General features: G+C 39.1%; 1 protein-coding gene across 4 annotated transcripts in view; it reads right to left on the bottom strand.

Annotated features, from left to right (window-relative positions):
* Window positions 1–208: 208 nt before the first annotated feature.
* Window positions 209–22,122, bottom strand: part of hck (HCK proto-oncogene, Src family tyrosine kinase) — a 140,103-nt gene continuing 118,189 nt past the window's right edge. For all 4 annotated transcript variants that reach the window (XM_028811575.2, XM_028811578.2, XM_028811574.2 and 1 more), the window contains exons 11-13: window positions 21,762–21,915; window positions 17,663–17,794; window positions 209–1,290 (exon numbers count right to left, since the gene is read on the bottom strand). In XM_028811575.2, the coding sequence (XP_028667408.1) occupies window positions 1,088–1,290; window positions 17,663–17,794; window positions 21,762–21,915 (489 nt within the window). In that variant the 3' untranslated portion in view covers window positions 209–1,087. The remainder of the gene's footprint in view (window positions 1,291–17,662; window positions 17,795–21,761; window positions 21,916–22,122) is intronic.

The raw sequence follows: 22,122 nt of genomic DNA, 5'->3' as shown, positions 1-22,122 counted from the left end.
AATAAACTGTCAGAATAATAGGGAGAAAAACAGAAATAAAAATAGATATTGGTTCCTTTAAAGGTTCTAAGAATAAAATGTATTATTTTAATGTAGCTTGTAAAATGAAGTTGAACATACACTTAACTATAAATATCTAATTGTTACAGTATCGTAAAAGTATGATTAACTACTTCACCACATTGAGATTTAAGACCTTCATAAAGCATTGATTATATGGATATTTATTTACAAATATGGGCAGAATACAGCTTCTTTACACAAAGCCTATTAAATGAGACCTCATTTATAATTGCATCACATATACATTTACACAGTCACAGGTGAAAAAATGATAATTGTAAAAACACTATTACAAATCACACTTTAACAGGAAGGAATAAAAACATATCTCAGTTCAAAATCTTATATTGTGCAGGGCAAGAACCCTGTCACACACTTGTAGACTCTATTTAACCAAGCCATGTTTTACCCAATCAGGGTATAATTCTAAATGCAAACCTTAGTTAAAAACAAACAAATAAATAAGTTGTGTTTTATATTTCTCATGAATTACATTGCAGATCTGAAAGACCTTTGCAATAATAATAGCTCACAGTTGTTATCCTCTCATGCTTTAAAATATTTTGGATTTCTTTTTCTCTGGATGTTTGAGGAAGTTGGTAATCCAGTAAGAGAGAGCAAAAGCAAAAGAGTTAAATCAAAGCCTACATGAGGCAAAGGATTTAAAAGTACATCTAAGAAGATGTTTTTTCATACATTATTTTTACCATGAGATTAATAGTCCATCACATTTCACACACAAAGCGAAAGTTAAAAAGAAATTCCAAAGTGCAGGTCAAAAAGAACCTGTTTTTATCAGTATATCTGTCTTCAACAGGTACTGTATGTTATGTCACGGTATACCTGAAATATAAAGAGCATCTAAAAATAAATTACTTTTATGCTGAATCACTTCATCCACAGTGTAACAGCAACAAGAACAAACTGAATTTTTTTAAACAAAAAAGTTGCCTCTTGTCAAAGAAAAATAAACCTAAATAAGCTGGTAGGGATTTTCCTAATTTCTATCCAGTTTCCTCTGTTTTTATGGTTGCTGTTGGTACTGGCCTTCAGTTGCAGTGAAAAAATCATCAAGCGTGCTTTGGAGGTATTCGAATGTTGGCCGATCATCTGGCTTGTCTTTCCAGCACTTGAGCATGATTTCATAGAGCTCATTGGGGCAGGGCTCTGGGCGTGGCATTCGGTAGCCGCGTTCCAAGGAGCGGATTACTTCTGGGTTGGACATTCCTGTAAAACAAGTAAGATTTGTCACTAAGGGAAACACCTAAGTAGCCGATTCAACTTAATTCCATGAAATATTATTTTAACAAAAGAAAACACCAACACACAATAATAATAATAATAATAAATTTTATTTATACAGTAATCCCTCCTCCATCGCGGGGGTTGCGTTCCAGAGCCACCCGCGAAATAGGAAAATCCGCGAAGTAGAAACCATATGTTTATATGGTTATTTTTAGAATGTCATGCTTGGGTCACAGATTTGCGCAGAAACACAGGAGGTTGTAGAGAGACAGGAACGTTATTCAAACACTGCAAACAAACATTTGTCTTTTTTTCAAAAGTTTAAACTGTGCTCCATGACAAGACAGAGATGACAGTTCTGTCTCACAATTAAAAGAATGCAAACATATCTTCCTTTTCAAAGGAGTGCAAAGCAAGCAGTCAAAAAAAAATCAATAGAGCTTTTTGGCTTTTAAGTATGCGAAGCACCGCCGGTACAAAGCTGTTGAAGGCGGCAGCTCACACCCCCTCTGTCAGGAGCAGAGAGAGAGAGAGATAAAAAATCAATACATGCCCTTTGAGCTTTTAAGTATGCGAAGCTCCGTGCAGCATGTCACTTCAGGAAGCAGCTGCACACAGCCCCCCTGCTCACACCCCCCTACGTCAGCGCAAGAGAGAGAGAGAGAGTAAGTTGGGTAGCTTCTCAGCCATCTGCCAATAGCGTCCCTTGTATGAAATCAACTGGGCAAACCAACTGAGGAAGCATGTACCAGAAATTAAAAGACCCATTGTCCGCAGAAACCCGCGAAGCAGCGAAAAATCCGTGATATATATTTAAATATGCTTACATATAAAATCCGCGATGGAGTGAAGCCGCGAAAGGCGAAGCGCGATATAGCGAGGGATCACTGTATTGCACTTTATATTTTAGCAATCCCAAAGTGCTACAGAGTAAAAATAGAATAATAAAATAAAAAAAAGAACAGAAGAGTCTATAAAATACTTTAACAAAATGACTTTCTAAAAAGATGAGTTTTTAGGTTTCGCTTAAAGGCCTCAGTCGACTGTGGGGCTCTCAGGTAATCAGGGAGGGCATTCCACAGCCTCGGCGCCACCGATGAAAACGCCCTGTCACCCATGCTGCTGAGCTTAGTTCTGGGGACTTGAAGAGTGTTAGTGTGTACAGAGCGGAGGGAACGTAAGGAGTTATGAGGGGTAAGGAGTTCCTGTAGATAAAGAGGGGCATGTCCATAAATGCACTGGTGGGTAAGAAAGGAGACCTTATACAGTAATCCCTCCTCCATCGCGGGGGTTGCGTTCCAGAGCCACCCGCGAAGTAGGAAAATCCGCGAAGTAGAAACCATATGTTTATATGGTTATTTTTAGAATGTCATGCTTGGGTCACAGATTTGCGCAGAAACACAGGAGGTTGTAGAGAGACAGGAACGTTATTCAAACACTGCAAACAAACATTTGTCTCTTTTTCAAAAGTTTAAACTGTGCTCCATGACAAGACAGAGATGACAGTTCTGTCTCACAATTAAAAGAATGCAAACATATCTTCCTTTTCAAAGGAGTGCAAAGCAAGCAGTCAAAAAAAAAAATCAATAGGGCTTTTTGGCTTTTAAATATGCGAAGCACCGCCGGTACAAAGCTGTTGAAGGCGGCAGCTCACACCCCCTCTGTCAGGAGCAGAGAGAGAGTTAGAGAGAGATAGAGAGAGAGATAAAAAATCAATACATGCCCTTTGAGCTTTTAAGTATGCGAAGCTCCGTGCAGCATGTCCTTTCAGGAAGCAGCTGCACACAGCCCCCCTGCTCACACCCCCCTAGTCAGCGCAAGAGAGAGAGAGAGAGAGACAGAGAGAGAAAGTAAGCTGGATAGCTTCTCAGCCATCTGCCAAAAGCGTCCCTTGTATGAAATCAACTGGGCAAACCAACTGAGGAAGCATGTACCAGAAATTAAAAGACCTATTGTCCGCAGAAACCCGCGAAGCAGCGAAAAATCCGCGATATATATTTAAATATGCTTACATATAAAATCCGCGATGGAGTGAAGCCGCGAAAGGCGAAGCGCGATATAGCGAGGGATCACTGTACTCTATTCTGAATGAAACAGGGAGCCAGTGAAGGGTTTTCAGGATTGGGGTGATGTGATCATACTTTCGCACCCTCATCAGGATCCTGGCAGCGCTGTTCTGAATATACTGGAGTCTCTGGATACTCTTGCCAGGAATCCCAATGAGGAGTGCATTACAGTAATCCAGCCTGGAAGAGACAAAGGCATGGACGAGTTTCTCTGCATCTGCCAGGGTGAGTAATGGGCGGAGTTTGGCGATGTTCTTGAGATGGAAAAAAGATGACTTACAGAGATATTTGATGTGGGTGTCAAAAGTAAGTTGGGAGTCCATTCTAACACCCAAATTAGTAACAGATGTGGAAAGAGGAATATTTTGGCCAGAGAAAGTAATACTGGTGATGGTAGAACAGCGAAGATGATGTGATGTACCAACTAAGATGGCTTCTGTTTTGGATCTGTTCAACTGAAGAAAATTGAGCCTCATCCATGCCTCTGTCTCCTCCAGGCAGGTAGACAATGTAGATGTTGGCAGAGGAGCAGTAGAGGAGGTGGGAGTAGTCCTGAGGTAAAGCTGAGTGTCATCGGCATAGCAATGGAACGATAAACCATGTCTGCCAATGACAGTTCCAAGGGGGAGCATGTAGATAGTAAAAAGGATAGGGCCCAGCACAGAGCCCTGTGGAACACCACAGGTGACGTTGTGGGTGTGGGACTTTGCGCTGCCAAGGGCGACATGCTCAGTTCTGCCAGTCAGGTATGATGTAAACCAATTTAGAACATTTCCTGAGAGTCCAATAGTGTATTGCAGGCGGTGAAGAAGGATTTTGCGGTCTATTGTGTCAAAAGCAGCTGTCAGGTCAAGGAGGATAAGTAGTGAAGGTGAACCAGTATCTGCCATCATCAGAAGATCATTGGTGACCCTGACCAGGGCTGTTTCGGTGCTATGGCCAGGGCGAAAACCAGACTGAAACTTTTCAAACAGATTGTTCAGTTTGAAATGATCGTGAAGTTGTGCTGCAACTATTTTTTCCAGGACTTTGGAGAGAAATGGAAGATTGGAGATGGGCCTATAATTGGAGAGAACTTCAGGATCCAAGGTGGATTTTTTCAGTAGAGGTCTGATGACAGCAGTTTTTAGTGCAGAAGGAATATGGCCAGCCAGGAGGGACTGATTTATTATCCTGGTGATAAGTGGAGAGATGGCAGAAATGTTGGCCCTCAGCAAGGGTGAGGGGAAAGGGTCCAGGGAACTAGTAGACGGTTTCATTTTCCTGATGACAACCTCCACCTCTTCCCATGTGGCAACAGAGAAAGAGCAAAGAGGATGGACGGTCTCAGACAATGAGTCAACAGTTGGGAAGGGCAAGATATCCTTGGTAGAGAGGTGTAAACGGATATTATCAACTTTTTGTTTAAAAAAGTTGATATACATGTTGCATCTGTCATCAGTGGTCTCAGAATGGGCAGGTAAAGGAGGTTTGAGAAGATGATTTATGGTTGAAAAAAGTTTTTTAGGGTTGCTGGAGCCATTTCTGATGATGGTGGAATAAAACTTGGACCATGCAACCTTCAGAGCTTCTGCATACGCTCTCATGTGTTCTCTGTAAGCCTGTTTATGAACAGTCAGCCCAGAGGCCTTGAGCCGTCGCTCAAGGACACGCCCAGCCGCCTTCATTTTTCGCAGCTCGCAGGTATACCAAGGTGCTGAGCACGAGAATGAGACGGACCTAGATGTTAAAGGGGCGTGGAAGTCCAGGAGACTGCTCAGGGACTGGTTGTAAAAATCCACGAGGTCAGCAACAGAGAGGGAGCTGATAAAGTCAGAGGAGAGAAATGTAAGGTCCAAGGCCAAGGCATCCACATTGATATTCTTCAGATTTCTGAAATAGATCTGTCGTTTTGGTTTGATACGGGAGGAGAAAAAGGGCAGCTCCAATGACACAACTTTGTGGTCTGAAATACCAAGATCAAATACCTGTAGATTCCTGATTGGGGCACAGTTTGAAATGACCAAGTCAAGAGTGTGACCCCTAGAATGTGTGGGAACATCAACATGTTGTTGTAGGTTGAGAGAATCTAGCAGCTCAAGGAAATCAGCAGTGAGATAACCTGTGGGATTGTCAACATGAATATTTATATCTCCTAAGATTATGATGTTGGCAGAAGTAGCACAGAGTGTTGTGAGAAGATCAGTAATTTCCGGAATAAAGGCAGAATTGGGTTTGGAGGTCGATAGATAAGGAGAATAGTCATGGGAAACGGGGGCTTACATTTAAATGCAAGGCACTCACAGGAAGATATTGCAGGTATCGAGATAGGGGACAACCCCAGGTCCTGACGGTGGATAACAGCTAGTCCAACACCACGCCCAGTGCTGTGAGCTGCCTCCAAGTAACTGTAGCCAAGTGGACAGGCTTCATTTAAGGCAGAGTAAACCTCTGACTGGTGCCAGGTTTCTGTCAGACACATGAAGTCAAGTCCTTTTTCCCTGATGTGTTCTTCAATCAGTATGGATTTATTGCTGATAGATTGAGAATTAAATAGTTCAAATTTAACCAATGACAATCACCATCACCAGCAAATATTTTTTTATTCAGATGGGACTGAAATCAGTTAATAACACTAGAAAGTTGAAAGGAATTTTAGTCAGGGGTTAAGCAGTTAAAAAAACCACAACTGTGTGTTTATCATTACAGCACAGCTCACAACAATGCAAGACCCATGACAGGAAAGAGTACTGGGATTTACATCAATTTTACCTTTGCAGCTGACCCTCAATAGATATGATTTTTACCATACCTGACTATAGACTTATTGTGTGAGTATTATAGTAATGTTCATGCAAATATTATGGAAAATTGCACTGACAATTTGTCTAGTTCTGGTTTGTGCTTGTTCTGTCAAGTATATATTGAATAATTATTTGTGATATTAATATTTATAATCTGCATCTGCTACAAATTGATTTATTGAGAAAGGGTGTTCTTTCTGGAAGGACCCAGAAAACAAGTGATAAGTGCCTGAGACTCTATTGAAGAGTCTTTTCTGTGCTTCTTACAATAAAAAAGGCACATTTCAAGTGTATCATACAAAACGCGGTACATTTGTACACTGTTAAGAGTCCTATAGCTGACAGGTTTCCCTAAGCTAGGCATAGAATTTGTTAAAGCTGAGGCAAGTACAATCGTGAAATAAAAATGTTGATCAAGAACAATTGTATGTTTAAACCTGCTCGTTTAAAGTTCAGTATGTTCACTTTTTAAGGTGTTAGTAGTTGATTTTAACTTACAAAATCCAAACACATCAAATAGCTTCACAGCTTATTCTAAAACAACCACAAAGAATGCACGCTAATGTTTCAGATTTCTGTATTCCTTTTGCAAAAAGGACATTGTGAAATGCAGGAATCCTAACAGCTCCTCATTTTTTTGGCTGTATCATTTAAAAATCGTATTACTGACTCCTGGTGTGTTGCAAAGGTAATGTATGCATTTATTTGTTGCTGCTTAGGCTGCAGAAGGTAGGACTACAATATTTAAATAACATAATAGGCTTATTTAAGCAGTGTGATTATTTCAGTCATCTACTTAATATTTGTCCCATGTGTGCAAAAATGGGATCATCTTGGAATATTTATTTTTCATGGGGATTAAATTATACTTGGAGAAAACTGGAGTAACAATTTTACTAAAACTGCTAATGCTTACCTATAATACCCATTACAGTATTGTTATAGTAATGGAAATGGGTGGAATTAGTGCTCAGTTTACAATGTGGGGATAAACTAAGTCGCTGTTTAGATGGGTCAATCCAAGGTAAAAACACATGTTTTCTGATTTTTAAACATATTTGAAGCATTCATGTTTTCTTTTGCACTTTACTTATACAGTGGGTATAGAAAAGAATCACCCCGTTTGAAATATTCCCATTTTTTTTTGCTTTACAACCTTAAATGTAAAAAACACATTAAATATTTCTTCCCAGCTTTACTTACTCAATGCAACCTATAACATCCAAGTGAAAGATACCACAAGACATACTGAGATTAATAAAGGATCCAAGTCAAAGTCAAAGTGAACTTTATTGTCATCTCAACCATATACAGTACAAGTATAACGATTGACGAAATTGCGAAGCTCAGGGTCCACAGTGTAACAACATGACGTGCAAATAATTAATTAAAAATAGAATTAAAATTTAAATTTAAAAATTAAAACACAAACAAGACAAGACATTGTGCAAAGACGACAAAGAAGTAGCAGCAATATTGACGTGTAGTTAGCAATATGAACACTGATGCAATGTATGGTATTTGCAATCTAGAAACATAAATATATCAATAGATATGTAGTATAATAAATAAATAATAGATATAGTTAATACAGAAATTATCAGTGTATGATAATAGTTGTTTAAGACATGTGTAAACAATGACAGGTCAGAATGTTTCACAGCAGAAGGATATCAAGAGTGTCAAAATACTTAAAGGTCAGTATGAGATTTTCAGTTCTTTTTCTACATACACACTAGTCTTTGCAGGACAGTGGCTCGCATGTATAAAAGTTCTGCAGTGTGGAAGATCCCAGGGGGCAGCCTGGTGTTAATGACACTGACAGCTTGGGGGTAAAAACTATCCTGCAGCCTGGCAGATCTGGCTTTGATGCTGCACTATCTTCTCTTGGATGGCAGAAGTGTGAAAAGTCCATGTCACGGGTGTAAGGTGTCCTGCACAATGCTGCACGCGCTTGCGGTCGGATATGTTGCAGTTGCCATACCAGACAGTGATGCAGCTGGTCAGAACACTCTCAATGGTGCCTCTGTAGAACATGTTTAGGATGGAAGGGGGAAGACTTGCTCACTTCAGCTGCCTCAGGAAGTGTAGTCTCTGCTGGGCTTTCTTGATTAGTGATGAGGTGTTATGTGTCCACGTAAGTTCCTCAGTTATGTGCACACCGAGGAACTTGGTACTCCTAACAGTCTCCACATCTAAACCGATGATGCCTAGTGGGATGTGGGCAGGGTGTGATTTTCTGAAGTCCACAATTATCTCTTTTGTCCTGTCAACATTGAGAGATAGATTGTTGTTTTCACACCATGCAGACAGCCGTTCCACCTCATCTCTGTATACTGTCTCATCATTCCTGCTTATCTGTCCCAGCACCGTCGTATCATCCGCAAACTTGATGATGTGGTTGGTGTTGTGCATGGCTGTGCAGTCGTGAGTCAGGAGAATGAACAGCAGTGGACTAAACACGCAGCCCTGCAGCACTCCAGTGCTCAGTGTGATGTTGCTGGAAGTGTTGCAGCTCATCCGAACTGACTGGGGCCTCTCTGTCAAGGAGTCCAGGATCCAACTGCAGAGGGTGGTGTTCAGGCCCAACCTGCTCAGTTTTACAACCAGCATTTGAGGGATGATTGTGTTGAAAGCAGAGCTAAAGTCTATGAATAGCATCCTGACATATGTGTCTTTTTTATCCAGATGTGTCAGGGAGAGGTGAAGGGCAGAGCATATGGCATCCTCAATTGACCTGTTTGAGCGGTATGCAAACTGAAGAGGGTCAAGGGAGGCAGGGAGATTAGTCTTTATGTGTGACATGACTAACCTTTCGAAGCACTTCATTATGATTGATGTGAGTGCAACTGGTTGGTAGTCATTCAAGCATGTCACTGATGACTTCTTCAGCACTGGTATGATGGTGGTTGTCTTGGAGCATGTGGGTTGGGCTTGTAGTTTGTAATTGTCTGAACGCCCTGCCACATACGACGTGTTTTTCTGGTGTTGCTGAATTGTTTGTTAATCTTCTGTGCGTATGCCCACTTAGCTCTCCTAATAGCACGAGACAGGTTGGCTCTGGTCACTCTGAGGGCGGCCTTGTCTCCAGATCTGAAGGCTGCATTTCTCATCTTGAGCAGCTTGCGCACTTCTCTCGTCATCGAGGGCTTTTGGTTGGCTCTTGTGGTAACATCCTTGGTAACAGTAACATCCTCTATGCATTTGGAGATATAGCCAGTCACAGAGTTTTTGTACTCCTCCAGATTGATGGAGTCACCATCCATAGCAGCCTCCCTGAAAATGTCCCAGTCTGTCAATTCGAAAGTCTTAGAGAGCTGAAACAGCACCAACCTGCCACACTCTGATGTTTTTGCAGGCTGGTTTAGTGATCACGCCTCCTCAATGTCAATATTTTGTTCAACCACCTTTTGCTTTAATGACAGCCTTGAATCAGTTGGGATACTTCTCTATCAGCTTTGCACATCTAGATTGAGAAATATTTTCCCACTCTTCTTTACAGAACTGTTCAAGTTCGGTCAGATTGGATGGTGAGCGTTGGTGGACTGCTATCTTCAAATCTTTCCACAGATTTTCAATGGGGTTTAGGCCTGGGCTCTGACTGGGCCACACGAGGACATTCACTTTTTTCTGCTTCAGCCACTGTGTGGTCAATTTTGCTGTGTGCTTCGAGTTGTTGTCGTGTTGAAAGGTAAACATTCTGCCCATCTTCAACTTTCTGGAAGAGGGTAGCAGGTTATCCTCAAGAATTTGATAGTATTTTTCCCCATCAGTTTTTCCTTCTACCCTAATGAGAGCCCCAGGCCCTGCGGCAGAGAAACATCCCCACAACAGGATGCTGCCACCTTCATGCTTTATTGTAGGTATGGTGTGTTGTGGATGGTGAGCTGAATTGGATTTCCGCCAGGTGTACCGTTTGGTATTGAGGCCAAATAGTTTGATTTTGGTCTCATCTGACCATAAGACCTTTTTCCACTTGGCATCAGAATCTTCAAGGTGCATTCTGGCAAAGGTAAAACGAGCCTTAATGTGGCCTTTCTTGAGAAGTGGCTTTTTCCTTGCAACCCTCCCGAACAAGCCACAATTGCGGAGCGCTTGTGAAATTGTTGTCACGTGCACACAATGACCACTTCTTTGCCATAAAATCCTGTAACTCTTTAAAAGTGGCCATTGGCCTCTTGGTAGCCTCTCTTAACCAGTTTCCTCCTTGCTTTTCCATCCAGTTTGGAGGGATGGCCGGATCCAAGGAGGGTCCCAGTAGTACCAAACACCTGCCACTTCTTTATTATGGACTTTACTGTGCTCCTTGGGATTGATAAAGCCTTTGAGATTTATTTGTATCCATCTCCTGCATTATGTCTGTCCACAACTCTATCTCGGAGATCTTTTGAAAGTGGCTTGCCACCCATAGTCAGTTGTCTGCTTTCAGTTTCACTACCAAGCAAGGGAATGCTCCAGGAACAGCTGTTTTTATGCTTCACTAATCACACGGATTACAATTAATCACAGGTGGAAGCCAGTAACCATGGCCTGCAATGGAAATGGTGGTTACTTATACCTGATTGAGTTTAAAAATATTGTTTAGGAGGGGGGTGATCCTTTATTAATCTCAGTATTTCTTGTTTATTATTTTTTTAAATTCTGCTGAACTGTAGCTGCTGCGGTGGGTTGGCACCCTGCCCAAGATTGGTTCCCTGCCTTGTGCCCTGTGTTGGCTGGGATTGGCTCCAGCAGACCCCCGTGACCCTGTGTTCGGATTCAGCGGGTTGGAAAATGGATGGATGGATGGATGAACTGTAGCTGTGATATCTTTCACTTGGATGTTATAGATTGCATTGAGTAAGTAAAGCTGGAAAAAATATTGGTTTGTGTGTTTTCATTTAAGGCTTTAAAGCAAAAAAAACGTGAATATTTCAAAGGTGGTGATTCTTTTCAATACCCACTGTAGATACCCTATTAGGAGCTGGGTGCAGGCCTGGTTCTTGTCTTGCAACCTTTACTTTCCTGTCCAGTTCCCCAAGGCTTTATGATACAAATAAATCCAAGTTCCAAAAATATGGAATTTGTAATATCAAGGACTACCTTTTCAAGACATCCTGCATGGTACCAAAGCTTAATCAGTGATGTTAAAAGAATAAATTATTAGTAATATTCTATAGCATAACGAATATGACTCCTTTTAATATTATGAATGGGATGTTCTGCATGAATGCAGTCTACCCTATAGTCATCATATTTATTCATCCATGTTCTGTTCCAAATCAGGATCACATTACCATCAAGCGATCTTGAGAAAGTGAGAACATCCAACCAAACACAGGAAGGAGATGCAAGTTCCACACAAACATTAACCACCCTGACATTGTGAACTGCTATCCATGTGCCTGTAGCACTGCTCCACTATATTGCCCATATCAGTCATTACTCTTTAACTAATGTCACAGTATACAGTATTGTAGTCTTCAAGGAAAGGTTTGGCTAGGCAGCTTACATCTGATGTACAAAGCTTTTTTGTTCAAATCTCTTCTGTTCTACTGTATTGCTTCTTCACCTTTTGCATCTCCAATACAGTATTTCTATAACTGAGTAGTTTTCATTTTCTATAAATTTGTTACCATGCACTGTGATCTGCACCAACTGTTTAGATATCTGCTATGTACAAATTTAATGGAGCTGACTGACACCTTTAACAAATATTGTTAAAGTCTAAATGAATGAATTATTTTGCATGTTAAGTGATAAGGTGATAAGGATACTTGCTGAACAGTTTTTATCCTTATTTTTATCCTGATACCAGCGAAGTCTCATCTTTGTGTTTAATGTCCCCGATTTCATTCTTGCAACTGAAACAACTGCACAAACAACTAAATACTTTTGCTTTTTAGAGCACATTTTATTGTTGATACAGTATTGCCCCAACACCCTTAATTTTGCACCATAATTCACCTTTATATGTTGGCAATATAACATGGTAGGAGCACAAAAAATCATTGCCTTTGACTGGGTTAGGGTCACACAGTGAATCAGTGAGTCTGAATTTCAAAGACTTTTGGTTACTGTCACTTTACCCACCAGGAACAATCTGCAAGTTAAACTAAACATAAAAAGAAATGCACATATAATACAGGAGGCTGATTTATCAGGGTTTGTTAATTTACATTAAATATAGTCCTTTCTGAAATAAGACAAAAATTTGAATCACTTTTCTGTGTTGCACATTTTGGATCATTATGGTATTTAGGTTACAAAAATCTGTTTTTGTTTAAAACCCTTTTTTTAAAAGACTAATTTAGCTAAACTTTTGTAGTATGCACAATTAGCCCAATGTGAATGAGTCTGGGTGTGTGCAAGTGTGGCCTGTGGTAGGGATGGGGTTTGTTTTGGCTTGGTGTAGCTGGATAGAAATAGGATGGTCAAAGAAACTCTAAATTAAATGGACAGGTTCATTACTTAAAGCCAAATCAGGTTCTCTTTGGTTGTAATACAATGTGCTAAGGTTGATCCTGCAGTAAGCTTTAGTTTCTTCTAATACACAAGATGGTCAGCCTAGAAGAAGCATTACATCTGCTGTATTTCAGTGTCTACTTTTAATATAAAGGGAGAATGCATGTCTTTATAGAATTATGACTCTAATTTCTGAACATACACACACACACACACAGTTTATATGATGGTAGCTGCCACCAGTCTTCTTTGTTATCAGGTCTCAATTCAACTGAACATGCAAGTGATTCAAGAGCAATGCCTGAGATGTTTTCCATATCCAACCTTAATCCAACTCTGAGTTGCTACAGCATTGAGTACAAGGTAGTAACCATCCCTGATTAGAGGAGGAGTTTGTTTCAGGGTACACTCACTGACATTAGGCCAATTTGGAGTCATAAGTTAACCTAAACTGCGCATTTGTGGGATTTGAAACAAAAACCCCCACATTCATACGGAAAGTGTATATGCTCCACATAGGCAAAGATTAGACTAGTAGTCAATCCAAATCCATAAACTGTAATGCAGTGATGCTGATCACTGCACCACTATGTTGCCCCCAACATGAAACCACTAAATGATGGAATTACTCATTAAATATTGACTTCATGTCCCTTTAATATAACTGTAAGAACTTGCCGAACTATCCTGCCAACTATCAGCTTTGTGTGAACAATGTTTAATTCCTAATCACTCCCTGTAGTCAGTTTCTCATCTTTGTGCCTTGAAAATCAGACATAAGTATTGCTGAACTCTGGCAGCTCCTCTGTGCCCACACTAGCATGACTCTTTATTCATTTGTGAATTTCCCATTGGGATTAATAAAGTATCTATCTATCTATCTATCTATCTATCTATCTATCTATCTATCTATCTATCTATCTATCTATCTATCTATCTATCTATCTATCTATCTATCTATCTATCTATCTATCTATCTATCTATCTATCTATCTATCTATCTATCTATCTATCTATCTATCTATCTATCTATCTATCTATCTATCTATCTGTACCTTCTACTTGGTCCCTAGCAGCAATCTTCTGCAGGTGCCAAAATCTCTAATAATATATACAATAAGTATTATCAAACTTCAATTAACATCTATCAGGAGGTCCTTGTTAGACCAAGCAGTGGTTGAGCCCATGCTAGTTGGACCACTCTTTTTGATGCTTTCTTTTATTCTTTTGTGCTGTTTATTCATTGTTATGTATGCATAAAAATTAAAAGTAGTTTTCAGAAAGAGAAGACCCTTTATTTTTTAAATGGTTACTTGTTTAACTTATGTTTATGTTATAATACTTTATTTTATCCATATGTTTTCAGTCTTATTTCCTCCTAGTCTGTTGTAAATGCCACACGGGCTGGATGGGCATCCCGGTCAGAAGAAAGCAATGAGCCGGACCCAGAAGTAATGGCCAGTGGGGATGGATGGACAGCCCAGTGGGAATGAAAGATGCTGCAGCGGACAAGTTATTCCCCTGGGACATGAGATGGCAGCATCCCTCTGTATCGGCGCCCATTTGGGAACCAGCAGAGAATGCTAGGAGATGTAGTCTGGAAACACAGCCCTGCTGGGAACCATGGGTGCCGAAAGGGGGTGCTACAGGGAGATGAGCTCCCTAATAAATGGAATTTCTGTATGACCCGGATTTACTTCTATCGGGCAGTAGACCTGGCACCGGAAGTACTCCCTGGTCCTTAATAAAAGGAACTGCACTACATTATCCAGGCGAGTCAGAGCTGGGAGGATGCAGAGCAACACTCGACTGGAGGAGGGCAGTGTGGTGGTGAGAGATATTATGAGGAGAGGTATTGTGGTGAGAAATTACTTATGTGTGTGCTACTTTATGGAAGAATTTGGTTAATAAACCATCCTTTATTTTACTCCAGGACTCTGTGTGTTCGTGTTTGGGGGCTCGCCAACACCCTGGGTTCCATCACACTATATAATTTTGTATCTTATTCCACCTTCCCACCAAAACATTTGTATGATGAAATGCTGCCTGATTTTCAACTAAAATTAACTGATCCTCTTAGTCGTTTGATATAAAATTCTTTCTAATTTTATACTATTCTGCTTTTTAAAACATTCGTAGCTATGCACCCATTTTCAGTACATGCACTATTGGAGGCTGGAATCTAGAATTGCACTAAGCATAAAACCACAACCTATTTTCATCTTCATACAAACATATATAAAATGGATAAAATGGTGTTGGCCTAAATTAGTGTTCCAACAAGTTGAATATTTTTAGATTGTAGGAGAAAATACAAGCCCAAGAAAAAAGCATAAGAGGTGTCTGTTCTCTGTGAAAAATAATATGATGTCAGCCACCACTCCACTACTTAAACAAAATTCTTTTTTGAAATACAGTTTATAATGCTTGTGTATTGTGTCATGCTCAACCCCTTTATAAACCCCCTTTGAATAGACACAACTCATTCCTAAATGTCTCATTTTGCCGTGTCACTCTTCCTGAAGACTCTTCTTTCTCTAATTCACGAAACTCCCAACACTTACAGTATTTGACACTCCATTTTTAAGCCCAGCTTTTGTTCTTTGCTGTACTTTTGTGTTGACAAACTCAGCTTCAGTTTTATCAGCTGCACTATTTGTTTTGCTTGGCTTGTATTTATGGACTTTTACCTTTTTATCAACTACATCTTCACCTGCTCCTTGGTTTCCATTTTAGTCATCGTCAAATTACTTTTTTCTTACAGTGGTCTTTTGTTATCTTTTGGCTGTCCATTGTGAATCTTAATGTGAATCATTCGGATGTGCACCTCCAGGTTCAGGAACAGTTTCTACCCAACTGCAATCAGACTCATGAACAATCAGTAACCTTGTGTCACCTCCACTGCTACCTGCACATACCCTTCTGTCACTGTCTCTATTTATTCCTAGGATTCTGGTTTTATTTATTTACTTATTTCTATTCATTTATTTTTTGTGTGTGTTTTTTTTTGTCTATGTTCACTGTCTGCAGGGGCACATGCAAGCAAGCATTTCATTTTACATGGTACTTGTACTTGTACACATGACAATAAAGAATTGAATTGAAAAGCACTGCTAGCTGTTCAGCTCTTTCATCACTTCCATTATCCTTCTACGCTCACGCAGTTTCATTCCTGATGCAAGTATTACTTGCCAAAAAATGTGGACTTTGCCTTGAAATGTGAGCATCTCACTGGTATTCAAATTATTTTTTTCAAAAAACATTTATTGGATAAGCCATTTAATATCTCACTGTATCTGATACAGAATTCATCTATTCATTTTCTTACCCCACTTTTTTATTTCAGTCTTGGGGTGCTAATGTATATTGCAGCAAAGTAAAGCACAAAAACAAGCTAAGCATAATACCAGGAAAATACAGAGTTAATGCATTACCTAAAAACCATATATTTGGAATTTGAGCATAACTGTGTAAAGACAAAGGGTGCAATGTGAAATTACATGCAAAACTCATATTGACAATAACCTGCCCGGGAAGTGCATCTGGCTCCCTGTAGCTGTGAAATATCAAGGCTAACCATTACACCACTTACGTTATGAAAAGTTCAGCATTCAAGGCCATGGGGCTCATAGCCTTCACCTATTTTTAAATGTCAGCAGGAAAACCTTCAAAAGCAGCCACTGTTACCAAACCTTTAAATACATGACTCAGAAGGGGGTGCTGTGTTCTAGAGATCCTGAAAAATGGTGCAGGTTGGAAAACAACTACAAATTGGGACGTAAAAGCTAGTTTTTGGCAGTGAAGCTGGGATGTGACTCAGGCATAAAGCTTAACTAACTGGGAAGTAGAGAGGCCAGTTATTGAGACAGAAAAAACAAGATGTAGGAGAAAGACTGAACAGTTATGTTGTTTTATTGAGGGCAAGTAATGTAGCCTCTGCATCCAACAATTGTGTGTTAAAGGGGCTCAGTGATGCAGCAGGGTTTGGTTGCATCTCTTTTTATTTCATGATCTGTCTCTTACTAGCCACAGAAACTAGAAAGGCACCTTCCCTCAGTGGACTGCCAATCAATCAAAAAGCACAAATATGCCTGCACCTTGCCTTAGCCATTTTAAGTTAACTGATTACCTTAACACTCATGTCTTTGTCATCCTGAACACCTGGGCAAAACATATGCTGATATATGCAGAAAACATATCAGTCTCTATAGAGATAGCAACTGAGCAGAATACTAAAGCATGAACCACAAACAAGTTTATAGGTGCAAAGTCAAAGAAAACAGTTCCAAGCTATAGTTGATCCAAACCTCTGCAAGATCAAAATTATAAAGAAAGGCTTTTGTAAAATTTACAATAGTAAATATTAAAATATGTTATACAATCTGGCTTTTCTAACATTTACATTAATGGACATTTCTAAGTTTACGTACTGTATGCATTTACAAAAAGAGTTGTGAAGAAGTAGAGACTGCAGGAACCAACCGTAGATTATATCACTGGATACATTCATGCACTCATGTCTTTGTCATTAACTTAACATGCAAATCTTTGGAAAGATGGAGGAAAAAAAGACACACTTGACCACAGAGAAAGTGTGTGCAAAATTCATACAGACAATGCCTAGGTCAAGGATCAGTCACAGTTCCTGGAGCTCTGAGTGAGTAGAGCACTGCCCCACCATGCCACTCTTAGCAAGATAACCTAAATTTAAACTATTATCAATGGAAGTCTGGATTGTCTCTGCAAATTCTCCTTCCAATGGTGAAACAGAAAATTATTATATTTTTGGTGAGTGACATTATTCTGATGGTTCATACAACTATTATGTTCAACAAACTTCAAAATCTTAGTTGCATTTTGTTCCTCTTGTTGAAAAAGCTGTTATGTTATTCAAAGTGTACGGTGCATTGCAATCCATTATTTCTACCTCAGGTAACCACAACCGGAATCACCATGGGCAGGCTTACTAAATGAAAACTGCTAAAATATGTAAACTCTGTGTTCTTTCTTTAGAATGTGTTATTCTATATTTAAATGCATAACAAAAGTTCAAGTACGTACCAGGATATGGAGTTCTTCCGTGAGTGACAATCTCAGTTAGCAGGATTCCAAAGGACCACACATCAGACTTAATTGTGAAAGACCCATAGTTAATGGCTTCTGGAGCTGTCCATTTTATGGGAAACTTGGCACCTAAAAATATTAAAACAACAGCATTAAAGAATTAATGAACAGCACATATTGATGTTTTGATGCCCATCTAATTATTTTTATCAAATTAAGTCACATCATTGACTATAACACACAAAATAGCTTGTCACTTGTTTTTGTTTTTGTTATGTTTTTGGTAGAAATGATGCAGCTGAGCCAGCAGGTGGCGCTCTTCCATTTATTTAGCCTTCATTTAAAAATATGACTGGTAGGGTTGGTTTGTTCTTTTGATCAAATCTGCCTACTTGTGAGTATTGAAAATCTAGAGAAAATGAACAATCTCCTTAGGTATGTGCCTCTTATTATGTTACTCCACAAACATAATTCAAAGTAATTGATTTTAGACTGGATTCTGTGATGGCTATTTACCAACATTCATTCTGTATTTATAGTTACGAATTATTATTAGGCTGCTTATGTCTCTGGATACTACAGTAATTACATTAATGATCCTTGCTATTGCCTGTTTTTTAAAAACTTTATGAAATGTATTATATAAAGTAAGTTTGAATGAATAATGTATGGACAAATCCAGTAAGTTCCAGTGGCGTCTACACATTTTCCTTAGGTCTGTGTGGAGCAGCAGAATGGTTAAGTGGGTACTGCTGTTATCTCTTAGATCCACAATCCAAGGTTTAAATTCTTGTCTCGACACTGGATTTTACACATACTCCCAGTGTCTGTAAGGGTTTTATTACAGCTTTGTCTTACATCCAAAGGAAATGCCTGTACTAACTGTTCCTGTGTGTATGTTGTGTGATGGACCGCCCAGTACTGCCTTCCACTGTGTACTACTGGAATAGGCTTCATCAAAAAACTCTGTGACTTTATAGTTGTAATGGTAATGTAATGTGTAGAGTACAGTGAAATTCTTACTTGCATTGAAAGAAGCTGATTTAGAAAATTTTATTTAGATGGTGCAGTGGCTCAGTAATTAATGGTACTACCTCCCATGTTTAGGAACTTACGCTGTACAGAAGTTGTGTATTCTTTCTCCATCCATCTGGCATGCTTGGTTAATTAGGAATTGTAATTGGATATGAATGGACTCTATATGGACTGTCACTCAGGTCCATTTCAAGCCTTGTGTATCAAAATATTTAAAAAAAAGCCTTTCAAACCTAGTAAAAACTATCTAGTGATCACTGAATTTGAATATCCTGATATACTACATATTAGAGCAGTTTAAGTATTAGGCAATTATACAGAAACAAAAAAAAACTCGCAGCAGAGACTGTATTTTCTGAGAATCCTCAGAAAGAACCATCTCCCCAAAAATCTGCTCCTTTCCTTTTATCACTGTTCCATCGAGAGTGTGCTCACGTACGGACTGTGTGTGTGGTACGGCAGCTGCACTTCCTCAGAAAGGAAAGCGCTCTAGAGGGTCGTCAGGACAGTGGAGAGAACAATTGGCTGTACCCTCCCCATTCTGGAACAAATCTACACCTCCCGATGCCGCAAAAAAGCAATAGACATTTCACATGATTCATCACATCCCGGTCATTGCCTCTTCCAGCTTTTGCCATCGGGCAAGAGGTACAGAGCAATGAAAACCAGGACAAACCACCTTAAAAACAGCTTTAACCCAAAAGCAATCATGGCCCTGAACTCAGAATAAAACTGCTTCATATCATTCTCCCAATGTGCAATATAGTCCTTAAGTCAACCAGTGCAATTTGTACATTTAACCAGTGCAATTTGAATATACTGTATAACAAGTGCAATTTGTGTATTTTGTAAAGTACTTTTATTACTATTCGATTTCTTATTATTTTCTCTCTTCTTGTCTTTTAAACTCTTATGCCTCACACTGAGTCGACTACACCTTCAATTTCGTTGTTCCTTTGTAAAAGTGACAATGACAATAAAGATCTATCTATCTATCTATCTATCTATCTATCTATCTATCTATCTATCTATCTATCTATCTATCTATCTATCTATCTATCTATCTATCTATCTATCTATCTATCTATCTATCTATCTATCTATCTAGTTTTGTTACAATAATACAGAGTAAGATAACCTGTGTGATTGCTCAGTGCTGAGATGGCCTCTCCTTGTTTGTGTGATTTTTATATTCTTGAGTAAAAACTAACATGATCCATCTTTAACAATTTTTGACAATCTATCTTCAAAAACACTGACACTGCAAAATACATTAAAGCAACTGTTTTTAGTATCATTAAAATATTACAAAGGCAAATAATCACTAAAGAATTTTAATAAGATGTATCAAATAAAGTTACAATAAGAAAACAGTAAAACAATCTTTTGCCCAGTGCAAACAACATCAGTCAGCTAGGTTTACATCACATTTAGATGATGTCTAGTTTCATAAATTCTGATTAAAATTGTACATGTACCTATTATTTTTAGAATAAAAAAGAACCAGTAGTGCAATAACCAATTAGCACATTATGATTAAGACTGCTATAAATGTGTAGTACCTTAAAGTGTTAAAATATGCTGCAACCAATAGATGATGCCCCTGGGTGATGCCACATAGGCTTTAAGAGTTCCCAGGTTAAAACAAAGCAATTCACATTGCAGCATTAGCAATAGAACCACAGCGAAGCTACATCGAAATTGTAAAGAATTCTAAAAATACACCCTTGAGCTGTCTGATATTTCACAACACTGTTCTTTCTGTCTTGTAGCCCTCCCTATCTTAGTTCATTAGATGACTATATGTGGGTTAAACATATCTTGTCTTAGCTTAAAACTGTGTAAAGTAAGCAGCTTATTGACAATTTAATCATAAAAAAGAAACACGGAAAAAACAATCTGTTTAATTGCTCAGCCTACATCAGGTTGTTCAAAAAGCAAGATGTACAAAGGAACAGAAAACAATACATGCAAAAACTGATGAGCCAAACCCAGCACCCTTTGGTTTCAAGAAATGACCACACGAGCTGAACGGTATTTGTGGCCTTGTCTGGCTCAAGCACCACTTCATAATCAACGGTTTGCAGCCAATGGCTAAATTTACTCTGAGATAAACAAAGTGAAATTTCAAAGGCATGCACACAGAAAACCAGCCACCCTTCTCCCGACAGCTAAACCCTGTTAATTCTGAAAGAGCGAAGAAATTCAAGTTTTACTTCAAAACAAAGATGCTTGAATCACTGTAAAAATAAAAGTATAAAAAAGGGAAGTTAATCCAGCTCACGTCATTTTATGTTCATGCTGACTACCTTCAAACCATTTTACTTTCACAAGCAAGATAAATTAATTTTATATATTGCCTTTTGCTATAAAAAATACCTGAGAGACTTATATGTGCACTGCAGCAAATTGTTTCTGGAGATTGTTACATTCTATCATTGCAGCTCAACTGGGTTCAATGATCTGAACAGGGTCACACAAAGTCAGAGATGGCAACACAACCTGCTTCTTTGTGGTTTCCATTACTTAGCCACCAAGATGTGTTCCTTCTTTTTATAAAGAGAAAATGTTTAATTATAAAAACAGGAACTGTACACATGCTTAATTTAACTTTAAGTTGTTGACCACACCCCTGCACCATTTCAGTGCGCTGCCCAATTCTGATCATACTAGGTCATGTACTCTAGAACTGGTTTCTTCATGATTTAAGCTTAGTGCAAAGTATTTTCACATTGATTTAAATACACAGGCAAATTATTTTAAAATAATTTAAAGCAGAAATGTAACCCCTAATTGATTAGAATTCCTTTTATTGAACTCCAAAGTGTCTGGTTTGAGCACTAGTGTTAGAGAAGCTTTCACTTTCCCCATGTTTCTCATGTATTGTTTATAAGACATTAAAATGGAAGTTTTTGACAGTCACTTAAATGTCTAATGAAGTTGGAAGGTCTTATTAAGTATGGATACGAAAGCTTCCCAGGTTACACAAAGATGGCCCTCACGGATGCACTAATTAATGAATGCCTTGTTTGTCCAAAAATTTTGCCATTAGTTACTATACCTTCTCGTGCTGTGTACTCATTGTCTTCAATGATGCGGGCAAGTCCAAAATCAGCTATCTTGCAGACCAGCGTCTTGGATACCAGGATATTGGCAGCTCTCAGATCTCTATGGATATAGTTCCTTTGTTCAATAAATGCCATTCCTTCTGCAACCTGAAATGGAGATTTAAAATTTCAGTGAACATATCTCTGGTCGTGGGGGTGGTGTAATGAGTCCACTGAAGACCAGTCCCATTTTTCATTGAACTTCTCTTTTAGTTTGACAGTTTGACTCTGCTCTTAGCCTATGTAAGTGCCACACAGGATGGACAGGCATCGTGACCAGGAGAGGCGATGCTTTCTTACCCAGACTGGAGGCTC

The sequence above is a fragment of the Erpetoichthys calabaricus genome, chromosome 10 (genome assembly GCF_900747795.2).
Source record: "Erpetoichthys calabaricus chromosome 10, fErpCal1.3, whole genome shotgun sequence".
Taxonomy (NCBI): Eukaryota; Metazoa; Chordata; class Cladistia; order Polypteriformes; family Polypteridae; genus Erpetoichthys; species Erpetoichthys calabaricus.
Note: the sequence above shows the minus strand (reverse complement) of the source record. Positions and strands in the feature narration are given on the sequence as shown.